Source organism: Mastacembelus armatus, chromosome 17, assembly GCF_900324485.2.
Source record: "Mastacembelus armatus chromosome 17, fMasArm1.2, whole genome shotgun sequence".
NCBI lineage: Eukaryota > Metazoa > Chordata > Actinopteri > Synbranchiformes > Mastacembelidae > Mastacembelus > Mastacembelus armatus.
The window spans coordinates 1,084,459-1,101,672 of NC_046649.1; the positions used below are offsets into that span (position 1 = coordinate 1,084,459).

General features: G+C 39.7%; 1 protein-coding gene across 1 annotated transcript; it reads left to right on the forward strand.

Annotated features, from left to right (window-relative positions):
- The first annotated feature begins 7,638 nt into the window (after nt 1–7,638).
- On the forward strand, nt 7,639–10,501 carry LOC113134688 (homeobox protein engrailed-2b-like). Its single transcript, XM_026314164.1, has 2 exons — nt 7,639–8,125; nt 10,185–10,501. The coding sequence occupies exons 1-2, from the start codon at nt 7,639–7,641 to the stop codon at nt 10,499–10,501; spliced, it is 804 nt and encodes a 267-aa protein (XP_026169949.1).
- The last annotated feature ends 6,713 nt before the right edge of the window (nt 10,502–17,214 follow it).

Sequence of the window (17,214 nt, forward strand, 5' to 3'; positions counted from 1 at the left end):
AAGCAAGATGACAGGATATGGTGAGAGAGAGGTTATTGAAAGTAAAAGTAGATGGTTGTGATTTATGGCTGGACTGGGTCAAAAAATTGGCCCTGGCCTTTTTTGTCCTAGATGGCCTATTACAGTTGTCAGGTGCCACCCAAGCTGTGTAATAAATGCCATAGACAAATATACCAGTGGAAATGAACCAAAGTATTCACCTGCTCTTGAATGACACCCAGTATAGAAAATGATCCAATGGGCAACTGTCCTTGAATTATGGGCCAATTATTAGCCAATACATTTTTTTGCAATTACAAATGATAAATTAAATTATATTGGCACCTGGAGTCCTTATTGTTCCTGGACTTACTAATGCATAAGCAGAGGTTTTTTTCACAATCTCTTGTTGGTGGGGAAATATTGAACTGTGCTCTCCTTAAAGCTTGGTTTGGCTTTTACTAAAGTTGTTTTCAGTAGTCATAAAAATATTTGCTCATTTATAGATTTCAGATTTTTCTGTGATCAAATTCCATTTAGAATAATTTATGGAGTAACTGTTACAAACAAAAAGTAAAGATGTATACTAAATAAGAAAAGACTAAAGAAATGAAGTTTAAAGCTTTTTTCCAAATCAGTGCCCTAGTTTGTTGTTTTAGGAGCTTGTGTGTGCTGCAATGTCTAAAGAAGAGAATAGAGAGGCCTTTTATAATTAAAAAGCAATGGAGCAAAACCTTCCTTTGTCACCAAGCACTGCAGTGAACTCATGGAGGACTTAGTGATGGCCCAGGATGCCAAGCTCTGCTGGAGCTCAGAGGACCCATCACTATGGCCTGAAGACTACTTTCACACCAGGTTTATCCATGCTACAATAATCAGGAGGATTAGAGCCGCAAGTGATAGCAACAAGGCCGCTCCATAGCCTTTTAGCATGCTGTCAGAGGCCAGGACGTAGACCAAGAGGTAGACAATAGATTTTTTTGTTTTTTTAATGCCTTCAGATCCAACATCTATTATAGACACCAGATATTGTTTTTGAAAATATCCAAATTAAATATTGCCCTAATATTACCTATGAGTAAATTCCATTTAACCAATTTTGACTTTTAAGTTCCAGGCTATGCAGTGACATAAATAGGCATGTCATGGTTTATGGCATTACCACACATATTTAAGTAATTTTACAACAATATTATTTTAAAAAGATATCATGTCAGGTAACACAGGTGTCATAATCATAGTCTTGGTGGGCCTACAAAATGTAGAAACACAGTTAACTCCAACTTCACCCCTGTTACTGTGACAGATGATGGAGCATACTCGGGTCAGGAGGTGTAGCTGCAGTGGTGGAGATGCACACAGGTGGAGCACAAGGAGGAGGCAAAGATGAAGGAGGAGACATTGAGGAAGAATGAGGGTGTATGGCTGAACAGGCTGGGGCAGAAAGTAGATTTGCAGCAGTGTAAAACCTGTTGACGAACTTGTCATTGGCGCTGTCCACATCACCCACTGGTGCCTAGTTGTTCATTTTTTTTATAGCAAGTAAAGTTGTTCATTCCCCTCCACCCTTCACTAATAATGTGGCAAGGCAAGTTTATTTATACAGCACAATTCATACACAGAGTAATTCAAAGTGTTATACAGAAATAAAAGACAGGTTAAAAATACATAAGCAAGAATCAAAATGAGAGGCATGCCACCGCTTTGTCACCATATTTGCCCCTCATGATATCGACTATCGGACGACACTGACCCATATTTGTGGGTCCCCTGCTTTCAGTTTGTCCCATCCCTGATGGACTAAAAGTACCTCAACACAGACTATCTGCGGAGACGTTCCTGAGTCCCGGACTCTTACGTCTACGATCGAGTAGACTACAGCCGAAGGTTCCAAACCCCTTATTTAAGTCTACAGCTGTTAAGACCCGTATTCTAAGGATAACACTAAAGCGCCTGGGTTCCTAACCCCTGAGTCCCTGACCCAGTTGGCTTTAGATCGAAGGTTCCTAACCTAATCAACTTAGAGTACTGAGCGTGAGTCCGATTGTCTCCCCCAACAGGACAAAAGTAGTGACAAAACAGTTTTTAAAAAAAATTAATATTAGAGGAAACTGAGTGCAGATGATTTATCTGTATTTATTTGGATAAAACACTGTCAGTTGTCATATGTTATATGCCACACTAAAAAGAAAGGTTTTTAGCTTGGACTTAAACATTGCCAGAGATGAAGCTTGTCTAACATCATCAGGAAGACTATTCCAGGTTTTAGCTGCATATAACTGAAACGCCGCTTCTACATGTGTTGTAGTTTTCTCTTTCTTTATTATAATGTTTTACCTTCTCTGGTAGGACAGTTGACAAACTGTGAAGTGAGAGTCACATGGGTAAAATCTCCTGATATTATAATGGGAGTCTCAGAATTTGTATCTTGGCACCAGTCTCATGGTTGACTTTACATGGAACATTAGCATTTGCTCTTGGTTGAATGTAAACAAGCATGGCGATGATACGTCTGAACTGAACATAATAAGGTCTGAGACCAGCTACCAAAAGCTCAGTGACATAACAACATGTCTTTTCCTTGACAGTAATATGGCCAGGGTTACACCATCGCTTGTTTACAAATAAAGCCAATCCTTCACCTTTTTTCTTGCCACTTGCCTCAGCATCTCTGTCTGCATGTACCAAAGTGAAGTCAGGGACATCCACACAGGGGTCTTTTGACTCAACCAGGTCTCAGTAAAACACAACAGTCTATAATCACAAAATGCTCTCTGGATCTTAACCAGTGCATCCAGCCCATCACTTTTGTTCGCCCAGGATGGAGGGATAACTGTCGAATGAGAATATAGAGTTTTAGAATATAGCCTTATTAGGGAATGACTTTGTAGAACAATAGGGAAGTACAGACTTAATTATCTGATTATGTGAATGATTATTTGCATTCACTTTGCATGTCTGTATAAGTAGCAGCGTCAGCCTAATAGGAGCTGAGCAACAGGGGAACAACTGGGGAAGACTGATCGATTGTGTTCTATTCTGGTTTGCTCCTTTCTTGCAAGAAATATATTCTGAAAAAGACAATCTGTCTGCACTCTCTTTATTGCTCATCCAACGGTTTTTGCCGCAACAGTTGACATTCCCCATGATGATGGATGGTAGGAAATCACCACACATCCTAGCCTTTAATTTAGCACTATCCATGGACAAACCTTTTCAGCTCAGCTGGAATAGGATGATATACTGCAGATTTGCTCTGTTGCAGTAAGAGTAGATCATCTCTTGTGTAGCTTCTTCTCTCCACAGCAATATCCATAAGTAATTAAGGAAAATAAGATGGTAATTGCCAGAAATATGTCAAAAAAGTGAAAAACTACAAGCCAGCTGCTGGACAGTCATTACACACACGTTTGCTTCGTATTCCTTCTCCTTGTCTTTTACATTCCTGTCTCTTAAACTGAAATCCCTGAAAAAGAACATGCACATACAGTACATACCATCAGCTACTAATTGCAATAAAAGGTAAATAAAGTAAATTACATAAAAGATTTATGTTGCTTTTGGTGATAATTCCAGCCTGGACGTTACAGTGTATGTGATCAGCAGACAGAGCAGAAAAGGAAACGTCCTCTAACCTCAGAGGCCCCCTCATCCCTCCTCCTCCTTGCAGAGGTTTTGTAAAAGCAGACAGAAGGCTAATGGTCCTGGCTGACCTCTGCTTTTGTCTCCTGGCTCATCTCACATCTGGACACCAACACAATGTGGGAAAGAGGTATTCTGAGTGTCACATAGCCTGCCTCTCATCTTCAGGATGTTATTAAGACACACTCAGATATGGAAACTATATTAGTGATGTTCTGTAGGACAGTCAACACTGTCACACGGACCATCAGCTCACATTGTGCACTCTCATGGGATCTTATTTTAAACATTTTACAATCTAAATGAAATAATAAATAATTCTTCCAGGTTATATGCCATTTAGCCTCCTACAGTCAATAAAGTTTTTCAAATGTCATCCGAACCCAGATCATTTTTTTATATATTAGAGTAAACATCTACATAGCCGATTAAAAGTCCAGAGAGATACTTCAATAGTTCTGGCTGCTCTTTCAAACGATTATATAAAGCACTTTAAAGGAGCTGAAGCACCAAAACCCTTCTAGGACCTAACTGAAGGACATACCACATCAAAACTACCCGGTCATTGTTCAAGCCATTATTGGCCATCTAGGAAGCAAAACTCATCTTTGCAAAAGTCTCATGATGATGATGATCATTAACATTGTTATTAGCAACTTCTGGTTGTTCTTTTACATAGGCTATCAACTTGTTCGTAGTGTTCTTGTCTGAGACGTTTCAAGAGGAGGCTGAGACGAGTCAGACGATAAATTCAATGCGCGCAACATAATCGCTTTTTTATTTGAGATGCTCAAACCTAAAACCCCACCCCTATGACTCAGAATATTTAAGTAATTTTGATTGATTTGACTTAAGGTGTTAAATCTAAATAATACTTGAACAATTATACTGAACAGCTTTTAAGGGCATAGCGTGGACTAAATATGTAACTACAAGTGTCTGTAACGACCTGAGGCATTTTAACGTAATGGTAAATACGCCTCAGATGGGTTACCCCACTTTCCTCAAAGGACAACGTCTTATTTCGTGTTTTTTCATTCTTGAGGTTTCATTAATTTGTCAAATTAATTGGGTGAACGTCGTTTCCGCTTCGATTACAAACAATTACAAACTACCTATTTAAAATATGAAACTGAAGTGCACGGGCCGCACAAGAACTATTAAAGTGTCCTAAGGGTTTGTGTTCAGTTACAAGTGGCATAAAATCAAATCAATCCTGGCAATCCCATGCAGCCTATCGGCTACTATTTTATAGCCTACATTAAATAGCAACATATGTTAACGATGCATAAAATGCAAAGGAACAGCGCGTACATTAATTACTAACAAAGCCTATATAAAAAAGATTAAAGGCTGTAGGAAGCCACGCCGTGTTATTCAGATAAGGTGTGCAGGCACAGAGCTGTAGCAGCAGGCTATTTTTCAGTGCTACACAAAGGTGCTGTGACATGCACAGTATACAGGCAGCTGTACCAGGTCCACATAGTGTCCTCTTTAACACACTGTGGAACGTCATCTTTTTTTCGAAATGAAAAGAGGTAAGTTCGTTTGTTCTATACCTTTTCTAAACAGGCTAGAGTACTCCTGGAGGAGGCTTATTTCTGACGCCAAATGTGCACGTGCTTACACATCACTGTGGACATATAAATTCACCTGTTCTCCAAGCTTTTGATTGGCTCAAAGGCCAGCTTGACTCGTTAACCGGAAAGTGTTATATAAAAGCTCAAAATCGACATTTGTGAGTGAAATTTCTGCCAAAAAAAGAAATATTCAGGAGTAAAGGTGCGGAATAACAAGTAAATGTTCCCTTTACAGAACAGGCCTGCTGATCTAGGTTTCATTAGGCCTTTTGTCTCCAACCTTTCATCTCCAATTTTGCAGTTTTCATTAGGCTGTTTAGGTGAACAAGGTGAGTGTCAAGCATTATTCAAGTCAAAATGCACTGTCATTCAGAATTATTTCGATTGAACATTTTTTAAGGCTAAACCACAAGCTGGAATCGTATACTTTTTATGCCACTGTGTTCGATAGATTGGTTTACGGATAGATTTTATTTCAAGGCTCTTTTTTACATTCAACACCTGATAATCTCATGGATCTCTTAAATGTCACGTTTTTATCAGTCTTGTTTGAGCTTGGTGGCCAACAGCTTGACAGTGAGCACAGTCTCAGAAAGGCGGAGAGGCTGCAGAAGCGAACACCAGCACCCGCAGACTCGAGGCAGTGTTTCATATTAGCCTTCGACCACCAAATAAACAGGGCTCTTCTTTCCTCCTGCTCTCCACATCACTTTTCTATTCAACATTTAATACAGCAATTATAGCCTACCGACCCTCAGTGTGTATACGACTCTGTACTCATAGCCGCGCCAACTTTATGAATCAATATACAAAATAACCTTCTTCTACAGTCTCACTGATTTATCGACCACATGACCCTGAAAAAGACTACGGCTGAAATGTGAAAAACCTGAACTTCGTCAGTATAGGCAGAGGTTAGCTATTCATTGCGTTCATTTAAGCACGTGTGCTGTCTTATATCTTGATTCTATATCAAAGTGAATATGTAGCCTATAAATGAGTGTGTATATCTGCGAGCCCATGGTGCGTGGGGGTTGCGCGGTGACCGTTTCAACGGTCGCCTAGAGCTGCGTTCAGACACAACAGCACCCGGAGAGAACATTTGGCGTGATTTGGTGTTTCTTTCATGTGCGCTGGGTTGTCTATGCAGCCATGCCGCAGCTTCTTGCTGAAGTGCACCTACCTAAGCCTCAGTTCGTATGTTCTTCTGAAAAAATGATTTTGCATTCCCGCACGGTGGGATGTCGCTGTCGAGCTCCGAAATATCGCAGCAGAAACTCTCCAGAGAATAGTAAATATAGTAAACTGGCTCAGCAATCATCACTAATCAGCGACAAACTAGTTTAAGACCACAAACCCAATAAAACAAAAACAAAAAAGACTTTATATATTAACAATTCGCTGTTTTCAAAATGATTTGATTCAAAAATTAAATTAGGTTCACTCATCACAACATTTGATCTTTCTGCGAGGCAAACTCTAAAGTCAGATGCAGGAAGACAATCGCTCCAATTTCCCGGGAGTAAAAGTCCATGATCTAATATCAAGAAATGCTAAAATTCAAACATGAGCTTAGAGCAGGACACACACAAGAGTACAGATAATCGTTAATCGTTGTTTAAAATAGGAGTAGCCTATCTGTAGAAGCATCAAGCAAAACGATACTGAATGAACCTTTAAAAGAAAGAGACAGACTGTTAATGTGTTTTAGCTTGGCCCACGGATAAAGTCTGGAAAAAACATTTAAATGGACCAAATGACAAATGAAACGTCCATTAGGTCATACTTGATGGTGAGTGGAGCACCTGCAGTTCACTGCGTGGAGCACCTACCTAATAATCAGCACTCTCCTAGAAAAAAGGCATTCCTGTTGTAACTGAATATACCAGAAACTGACTGAGTGGATTGGATTAAGCTGCACCTCCGGGGAATTCCGGGAATCCCACCTGACACCAACGCTGCCCATCTATTGGTCTAAGGCACGTGTCTGAGAGACCTGTAGTACAACGTCATGGCAGTGTTTCAGAGCCAATCAGAAATTAGAACCAAAATCTGTAGTGAAAGTACTTGAGCAGTGTCTTCATCTGGGCAGCTTAGTGCTATCGGAAGCTTCAATAATTACTTGCAGGGGAAATTAAAATACACTACTTATACTAATACTTTTGTAAATTTCGGTTTCCTAGTTTGGAATAAAAAATCCGAGCCTTTTAGGCTTTTGCTAGAAAGCGAAGCATGATTTTCTTTGTCAAATTCATAAGGAAAACAATATCAACTACAGGCCTATTGCCAGAATAGATTTCCTCATCGCCGCTTTTTAAGTTATAAATATTGCTATTGATTGATACGAACTTGAACAGGGCGCATCAGAAAACTGGAATTACTACTTTGTAGAAGGACGAGGACAACACTGTGCTGAGGTTGATCAAAATTCATTATGATGGAAGAAAATGATCGCCGAGACCTAGAGCGGCCAGAGGATTCCGACCGAGGCGAGGAGTCCAACCGGGCCATCCTGCCTCTCCTCCAACCCCTTGGTAACCAGCAGTCCCACAGGGTCACCAACTTTTACATAGACAACATTTTAAGACCAGACTTCGGCCGAAAGAGGAAGCATGGGACTTTGGTGCTGGAAGAGGAGAGTCTAGGAATGATCACTGGAAGAGAAGAGCGGGCAGGGAGAAATGTTTCCAAAACTGGCAACCCCCAGCAGGATGGAGCAGGAGGCGAGGCAGACGAAGACATGCCAGCATCCGACGACCAGCATCCGGACCTTGAAGCCAGGAGGCCGAACCCGATAACTGGTGATGTTGTCGTGAAGAGCCGGGGTGGAGACGGGGACCAGGCCAGCACAGCCAGCATAGCCAAACCAATGCTGTGGCCTGCTTGGGTTTATTGCACCCGTTACTCAGACCGCCCGTCATCAGGTTGGTGAAAAAAAATCTATTCCTCAGCAATTTTCGCTAAATAAAAACGGCTCTGGCGGTATTTAATTTCAAAGTCCGTTAAAGGCTGAATTGCAGAAACCCGCCAGTCCGTCATTTCAGAGAGAGAGAGAGAGAGAGAGAGAGAGAGAGAGAGAGAGAGAGAGAGAGAGAGAGAGAGAGAAACACCTGTTTTGACTTTGATGAAAACAGTAGTGTCGAAACGTCAGTCTAATTTGTTTGCAATAAAAGCAGTCAATTTATCAGTGTCCTCCAGTTTTCTCTTCTTCAAATTTCTGTCATTATTATGAGAAGCACCTGATCCAGCTGCTTGTTTGTGGGGAGACACGCAGAGAATACCACTTTTGTTAGAAAAAAGTCTAGTTTCATCAAATAAATAAATAAAATAAAAAACTAGCATTTGATTGTCTCTGTTGTCAACTACAGGCAGCCTAAAGGCTACTTAATAGACATATCAATTGTAAAAATTGACAAACCAGTTTTTGCACTGTTACAACTAACACTTTCAATGTTTAAAATATTTTAAACATTCTAAGAATATATTTGAACCTGTTCATAACGATTTAAACACAAATTATGAACTATTGCAGCTGTTTGTGGGGGACTTCGATTTTGGATTTGATTTTATAATTAAGTCGAGATGAGAACGGGTCGTCAAGAAGACAAAATAAAACTTTACATGCAATTGAAATGAAATACAAGCTGAAAGTAGCCTAAAGAAGAAGTGCGGAGAAGCGAAGTAAAACAAGTTTAACATCATTGTTCCTCAGTCTTCTTTGTTAATATTTCATTAGCATATTTTTTGACTATGGGGTGGGGGTGGTGGGTCTAAGAAATGAGGGCCGTGTCCCAAAACAGGCCTTCGATGTAAAAGGCTAAATAATAAAGCTTAAAGTATTTTCGCCCGCCAACCAAAGCAAACTTTATTTTTGCCAACATTTCCATGCTGGGCTCTGAGAGCGCATTTGAAACACTTTACCAACCGCCTATTCGATCTTCTGCCTTTTGATCGATTGAGTAAAAAGCTTGCATTAGTCCGGGGCTATTTTAAAACACATGGTGCACTTGGCCTTTTCTCTGTTATGATTTAGAAAAAAATCACTCAGCTAAACACAAACCAACGAATTAAGTTATTTTTTATTCATCGAAGCAATGTTTTTTTGATACACCGAGACATACAAAAGTTTCCATTAGGTCCATCATGCAGGTCCAAGGTTCCAGTCTATGGAAAATGACCACAAAGGGTCTGGAGGCTGAAACTTCACAACGTCAATAAACACGTTTATAGAAATTACAAAATGACTTTCCATAATTAAGACTGGAGATGTTTCCAATGTGTTAAAACAGCCGCTCGACCTGCAGCTCATCGTGGCCTGTGATCCTTGGTTAACTTAAAGAGCGCGTTCATTCGTCTGCACTTTGCGTCTTTGAAACGTTAACAAACAAACAAACATTCATAAACTGGTGTTATTCTCAGTAAACTACTTTAAAAAGGTGTTCCTGTGGTAAAGGGGAGGGAAAGAGGCGCACAACTTTCCCATCCTCCATCATTTCCTAATCTCACACTGCATATCTCTCCTCTCCTCCTCGGACTAGCCAGAACAGCATGAACAGCATGCAGCTACAAGCAGAATATCCCACATGTTATTCCTACTTATGATCGTGGGTGGAATCAAAAATAGCGTTCTGGAAGAATATTTTCCTTCAAATTCCTCCTCTTTTAAACGTTTTAGCCCCGGCAACAAAAATATATTTTACATTGTCTATTCAAGAGTTTTATGTTTTTTAACTTAGCCTATAGTACATGAATGATTTGTGACGCAGGGACCACCAGCCCAAGTCCGTTTATCAATGAATGAGCACTACGAAAAGCCTACCGCATGAAAACATGTTGCAGCTTTCATTCCTCCATTATCCTCCATACATCCGAAGCAGTGTTCATGTTCACCTGCCTGTGATTAGAAAAGGTGGAAACACATAAGTAGGCTACCCTACTGCTCCTAACCATTTGGTATCGTTTTTTGTTTTCACCACACCCAAGGGCCAAGATCCCGCAAACCAAAGAAGGCGCCGACCCCCAGCAAAGAGGACAAGCGTCCCCGCACGGCCTTCACCGCGGAGCAGCTGCACCGGTTAAAAACAGAGTTCCAGAGTAACCGGTACTTGACCGAACAGCGGAGGCAGAGCCTGGCCCGGGACCTTGGCCTCAACGAGTCTCAGATCAAAATTTGGTTTCAAAACAAACGTGCCAAAATAAAGAAAGCCTCTGGGAATAAAAATTCTTTGGCGCTGCATCTCATGGCACAGGGACTGTACAACCACTCCACGCCCAAGGATGCCAAATCGGACAGCGACTAAAGAAGACACTGGTGGTGGTTGCTTGTGTGTGTGAGGGCGGTGCGGGAGGGGGGCTGAACAATGCAATAAATTCACTCTAGTACCAGCATCCATATATATAAACTCAAGCAAAGACGATATTGTGAGATTTAGTTTGTCTTCAGTGTGTGGGTGTAGGCTGCGTGTCCTCCGGGTTGTAGTTCTAACGCTGTCCAACATGGCGCTGCTTTCCTGTCAAACTAGGACGTCGGAAACGTGCATTTAGTGCAGCCTCCTTACAGCCTGAAAACACCAATTTGTGCACACACACACACACGTGTGTCCAGGTAAAAAAAGGAGACTTGCGCATATGCGGCGAGTGTGATGTGGGTTTTATGTTGCTGTTAAGGTAACATCAGCTACCAACTGAGATTTGGCGTTTGACACACATAAGAGCCACATTTAAGAACTAGCAGAGTATAAAATTAAAAATGTCTTGCTAAAAATCTAATTTAAAGTTTGCCAAATACACATTAATGGAAGCAGTACTTTGGTCAGCAGCCTGCTCACTGGATACAGTTAAAAGTACAGTTGTAGCACAGAGGCCAAGGTAAAGCACAGAAAACATATCTTTGATGTTTTTTAAGAGGCCTAGGAAAAAACGTCAGCAACATACAATGGCAACTGAGAATATTAGAATCAGGAGTGGCCTGCACTTCCCATTAGGTCCAGATGTTTGTGGCTGATGAACTCAACTGATTAAGAAAAATAGACATAGCCTATATGTTTAAACCCAAAGATATATGTGTGTGTGTGTGTGTGTTTTTTTTTTTTTTTTGTGCAGTCAGTGTCACCTGCAGGAGGGTTTGCTCTTAAAGTAATTTTTTAAAAGCACCAAAACGTACCAAACATTTGGGAATGGAACAATGCAACATACATCAGGAATTAAGGATCTTTTTAAAGAATCATTCCATGAACAGCATTTCATAATGAAGTTGGTCTCCATAAAATAACTTTCAACAAACACATGAGCTGCAGAAAATAAATAAATAAAATAACAAACTTGCTTTTCTTTTTATTTTTACTATTGAAAAAAAATTCATTAACATTACATTGTAGGCCTTATCAGTGTTTCACTGAACTTAATTGCAATCTAAACAACTTTCAAAAATTCCCAGGATGTCTCCAGCCATTACCCACTGTCTCCGGCCAAATCAGGGACCTCATTAGTATGTAGACAACATGTACATGCATGAATGTTCCAGAAAATAGGCAAAAGTTTGAGTTGTTAACACAGAGCATTATATTCTTATTTATAATACAACAAACATCTATAGACCCTAGCCATGTGGAAACAGGGCTGTGGACTCTTTACATCATTTTTTTTCCTGCAATAATATTTTATTAGAATGCAACATCTTCGCTTGGTCAATTTCAAGAGGATTCAAACCAAATTGTGGTCTTGCGATGCTGAGAATGTGTTTATGTTTTCTGTACTGTGTAATAGGAAGTCAAATTTTTGCATTGTTACAAACAAGTTTATGCCTTAAAAGTCATCTTAATAGCCTACAAGGTAAAATATTAATTGTTAGAAAAAAAGAGCTGCTGTGTTTTCTCTATGACAAATGGGATTTTGACTGTGGGATTTTTAAAGATTAAATAATGCACACCTTTAGTTTTTTCATTCTCAGCTGAAGGTCTCTTTTATATCCTGCATGTAAATAAGTCAAATCATAATGATGTGATGGTAAATAAATGACAACAAATGTGACAAATGTGACATTTCAGAAGATTTTTAAACTGCAATGTATAAACTATAGAAAACATGAAAATATTCTATATGAAAAAATATGGAATGCTGTAGTGTTAATCTGTTGAATTTGTAGGTGGCTTTATTGAAATTTCCTGATACAGATGAGTATAACTATGAGAGACGAAGATGGACAACAAAACATGGAGGATGGTCTAGTTTGCACACATAGGTGGCCTACATCAGAACTCAATACAACAACAATTTGTTTGGCCAAAAGGCCCATTTAATACAATCCAGTGCTGCTCAGCCTTTGGTTTTTTGTTGAAGTCTTCTTTATAAATGACTATCACATGCCATTCCTACATTCCCTATACAGGCCCTTGCAAATATAGCAACTATTATTCTATTATTTTGGTATGAGTCTCCATGGCAACCACAACCAGGAAAACAATTTAAATGATGAAAAATTAAACAACACATTAATGAACTTTAATTTCAACAAGTATGAAATATAATAAAAATGCATTCAATTCAGTGTCATCTGATTTACATATAGCTGCTCCATGATTCTTAAAAAAAAAGAAAAATGGATTTTTTGATAGTTTTTTATATTTTTATCATTACGAGTCTTCATTAAAAAAATTTAAATTCATGAAAACAATTTTTAAAGCTTCTTAACTGTATCCAAGGTGTATATTTTTAAATAAATGTTTTCCAAGATGCTTAAACATTGGTATTTTACAAGCTTTTTACATGACAGCAAAGACATGCACTCAGTAAAATGATGACAAATTATTCAGTCCTGAGATGTAATTTATAGTTTTTACTAACCATTAGACAATACCTGCTCTTTAAGATACTAAGTACTAAAGTATCAAAAACGCAGATGCATCAGTTTTTGTTTTTTTGCCCACATTTGCCCAAGTCTGTGAATCTCACTGAGTAGAGATCAGAAATGATTGTGCTTTACATACAGGCCTGAGCGTATTCAAAGAACCAGTAGGAGCTCATAACTGCAAACCACACGACCACATGTGACCATCTGGTTTCAGGACTAAAGAACACTTAAATTAAATATTAATTTGGGTGACCATGAAAAATGGTTTCTGTGTTGCTTTGGCTCTGGAGTCATTTTCCACACCTTTAGAAAATTACCGTGGACCAAAAAGTGTACTGAAAATTCTCCTGCCTTTTTACACCCTTCTAAAAAAGGCATTAGTAATGATGCCAGGTTATCAACAGGCCAAGATGCAGTGAAAATGCACAAAAGCAGCATTCTGAAAAGTGAAACAAATCAGAAACTCATATTTTAACTGCACCAACAATGTTTTAAACACCTTGAGTAAACTTATCTGAAAGTCACTGTGACAGGAACAAGAAGGCCAAGACCATACAAATAAGTTTGGCTCATTCATTTGATATTCAAGAAACATCTATTTCTAGAAGTTACAAGTCCATTGGTGTATATTTCTGAGTGTCATATCAGCACTTCATTGACTTGACAAATTGATGCAAAAAGGACAAAATGTAAAATTTATCTGCAAGCACAAAATATGGCATTGATCCAGCAGCCAAATGAAGTAAAAGCATTGCTAAAATCACAACATCACTCACATCTGCTCTTTCCTGTGTGCTGTACCTGAACATCTGACCAAGGAGGAGAAGCAGTGACCAACCATGAAACAGGGAGGAGGAAAGAAATATAGAGAGCAGAGGGAGGGCCATCAGCAGAAAGCCAGAAAGCTGTCTGGGTTTTGTGCATTGGCAGAGGCAGCATTGCCATGGACTCCATGAATGGCTGCAGAAGCCTCATCTGCATTTCCTTTCTTAGCTGGCTTGTATGTGGAAGTAACGCCCAATGGCCACTGACTTGATGAGCTAAGCTTAGTCTTGACTCGGGTAAGGAAAGAAGGGGGAGAACCTTGATGAAGGTCACATCTTTTTTCCTCTGTCATTCCCACTGTGGAGGTCAGTAGTAAGAGGAACAAAACCTAAATCTAATCAGTATATGCAGCACTCTTCCCTTTTCCTTTAAACCAGAAGTAGTTCTCTCTGGTTTGACCTGCACACAGTTTCTCCTGGTCCTTTGCAGCAGTGTCTTATGTCTCATTATGTTATCTCAGACTGACGCCACATGACCGAGATTCACACTCTTTGGGGGTCAGACCATCTGCTGCAGGACTCCTGGTTCTTCTTGCTTCTGAAAATAGTCCTTCATGAACTATAGTGTTTTTTTATGGGCTTGTTGTCCTGCACAATGAATGTGGAATCAGACAGATGGTGTTTTGTGATAAGAACCAAAAACATCTAAGGTGCCTAAAACTTTTCCACAGTATTGTACATCAAAAGAGAGCTGACTTAACATGTTGCTAAATCTTCTTATGACAAGATTTCAGCAACAGGTCCTGTTGTTTTCTGACTATAAGCACAGTATCAAGGGAGAAAACATAAAAAACATCTTACCCAAAAGTTCATCACTCCCTTTGTCATAAACCTAACCTCCCCAACAGGCAGAGGCAAAGGGCATATGAGCATAGAAAAGAAAACTACATATCACAAAGTACTGTTGTCCCCTGTGTCTCCATCTGACAAAAGATGGTTGATCCAAGCCCCCCTCCCCCACAGAGTAATTTAGCCATAGTTCTCTAAACGCTTCCTAGTCAGACTTGGAATATGGAATGAAGGGGGCAGGGGCTTTATGGCGGAAATATAATTACGATCTCTCAAAGCTGGTGAAGGTGAGGAATGGGGGATGACATCAGACCAATTTCACACTCAGGCTTCGGATGGCCATGCCAAGCCTGGGCCTCGCTGCGCTGCACTGATCAAAGCCTGCTGCAGCCGCCCCAAAAGCCACAAAAAAATGGAGCCTTAACTATGCTAATCTCCAGGACAAATATATTTTAATCTTGTTAGAATACAAGTTAATGCTGCAGCTCAGGGACCAAACTTTATGCGTTAAGAGTATAAGGATACAAGAACACAAAATCAGTCTTTGTTTCAAAAGGTTTCAATCCAACAAATGGATGCTGAGTCTTAGAAAAACACCAGTAGAGGAACCAAGCAGTCTTATCTTTGTCATTATCTTCTGCAGACACTAAGCTCAAAAAGCACATGCACTCAAATTTTTCAACTGTCTGTGGCACATATTCTGCTCATGGCTACACTGATGAACCTGTTCAGTCATGACAACATGTGTGAAAAAACAAAAAGTCCTTCAACCCATGTGATCACATAGGTCATTTGTCCCTACTGTTTGATAGTAATGACAGGAGATATGCAACAGATTAAACTATAAAAATCACACGTTAGAAACTAGAAAATCCTATTTCTGCAAAAATTGAGAGTGCCTGCTGCTTGGAGCCCATGCTGAATAACCCAGTTGCTATCTCTGGGTGTGAGACACATTGACGTGAGGTAGCACTGGGTGATAGGTCAGTGTCTCCTGGCATCATCAGTCATCAAGAAGCCTGAAAAAGTTGCTCAACATGTTGAACGATGTTGTCCTGGCAGAAGATAACATGACTGATATGTAAAATGGCCTACAGTGGTGCATAAAGCAAGACTGCAGGAACCAAAAGCATATGCAACACTGATATTACTGTTTAGGTACATTTATTTTAAAAGATGGGCTTTTATTTTGAATGAGAGGCCAGCTGCAGGGCACTCATGAGCTTGAAGTACAAAAATAACTCCTTGAGAATATTTATTAAAAGTTAAAAGAAGTAATATACTTTTATTGTGAAAAACTGAACATTTCCCACTGGACATGAAAATGACCTCCACTGGTGCCTAAAGTAGTATGTCAAAACCTATAAAATGTTTAAATTATATTTGATTTGCTTTTATTTTGACAGCAAGAAGCAGGGCACTCGTGTGATCTTCCATTGAAATCTAGACTTTCATTTTGAATGTGAGCTAAACTTTAGAAATGTGCAGTAACATCCTCTAAATAACAGTAGACTTCTATTGTGAAAGTCTTGCAACATACTACTGAGAGAAAACATTAAAAAGTGGTTCCTATGGGTGTAGTAGTAATGGATATTACTAATATCCATATTACGAGCCAGCCAGTCTAATTACCAACCACAGGCAGCTGTGGTCCCTGCTACTGCTGTGTGAGCTGTTTCTATGGTGACCTGAGCCCAGAGTGAGAGGGGGAGTGACAGTGTGGTTGTTTTATACATATTGAGTTATAAAGTAAAGTTTAGGTCTTACTTCTTTTTGTGTTTAGTAGAATTGTAACAGGTGGTCATATTAATGGCTACAAATATTGCCTAGTAATATAGGATATGTTTTCAAAATGGATTGAGTGTTTTCCATGCAGAAATGCTACTGCTGTTTCAGTGGCAAAGGCATTACTAAAAGAAATAATTCCACAATGGGGATTCCTTTCCAAACTAAGTAGCAATAATGGAACACATTTTGTAAATAATGTGATAAAAAGTCTATCAGAAAGTCTTCAGATGAATCTAAAAACACATTGTGCATACCATCCAGCCAGTGGTGGTGCAGTTGAAAGAGCTAATCAGACACTGCAAACAAAACTTACAAAATTAATGGCTGAAACACAACTGTCATGGGTCAAAGTCTTACCTTTAGCGCTAATGTTTATGAGAGGCCGCCCACATAAAACAACTGGACTCTCTCCTTATGAGATACTCAGTGGACGACCCATGCACCTTTTTCCCAGAATAAGTTAACTTTAACAGGGATGGATCATGAGATGTTACAATGCTGTTGTGCACTTAACCATAGTCTGAAGCTCATTTTCCCTAATGTAAAAGCTGCCCTTCCTAAGCCTGTGATAGGACAACTCCATACCATCCAGCCAGGAGACTGGATAGTGGTTAAAGACCTTAGGAGAAAACACTGGCACCAGCCCCGTTGGACAGGACCATACCAGGTGCTACTAACAACCCCAACTGCCGTCCGGATTGCAGAGAAGGATACATGGATTCATGCATTCCACTGTAAAACCTTCCCACATGGTGCCACCAAA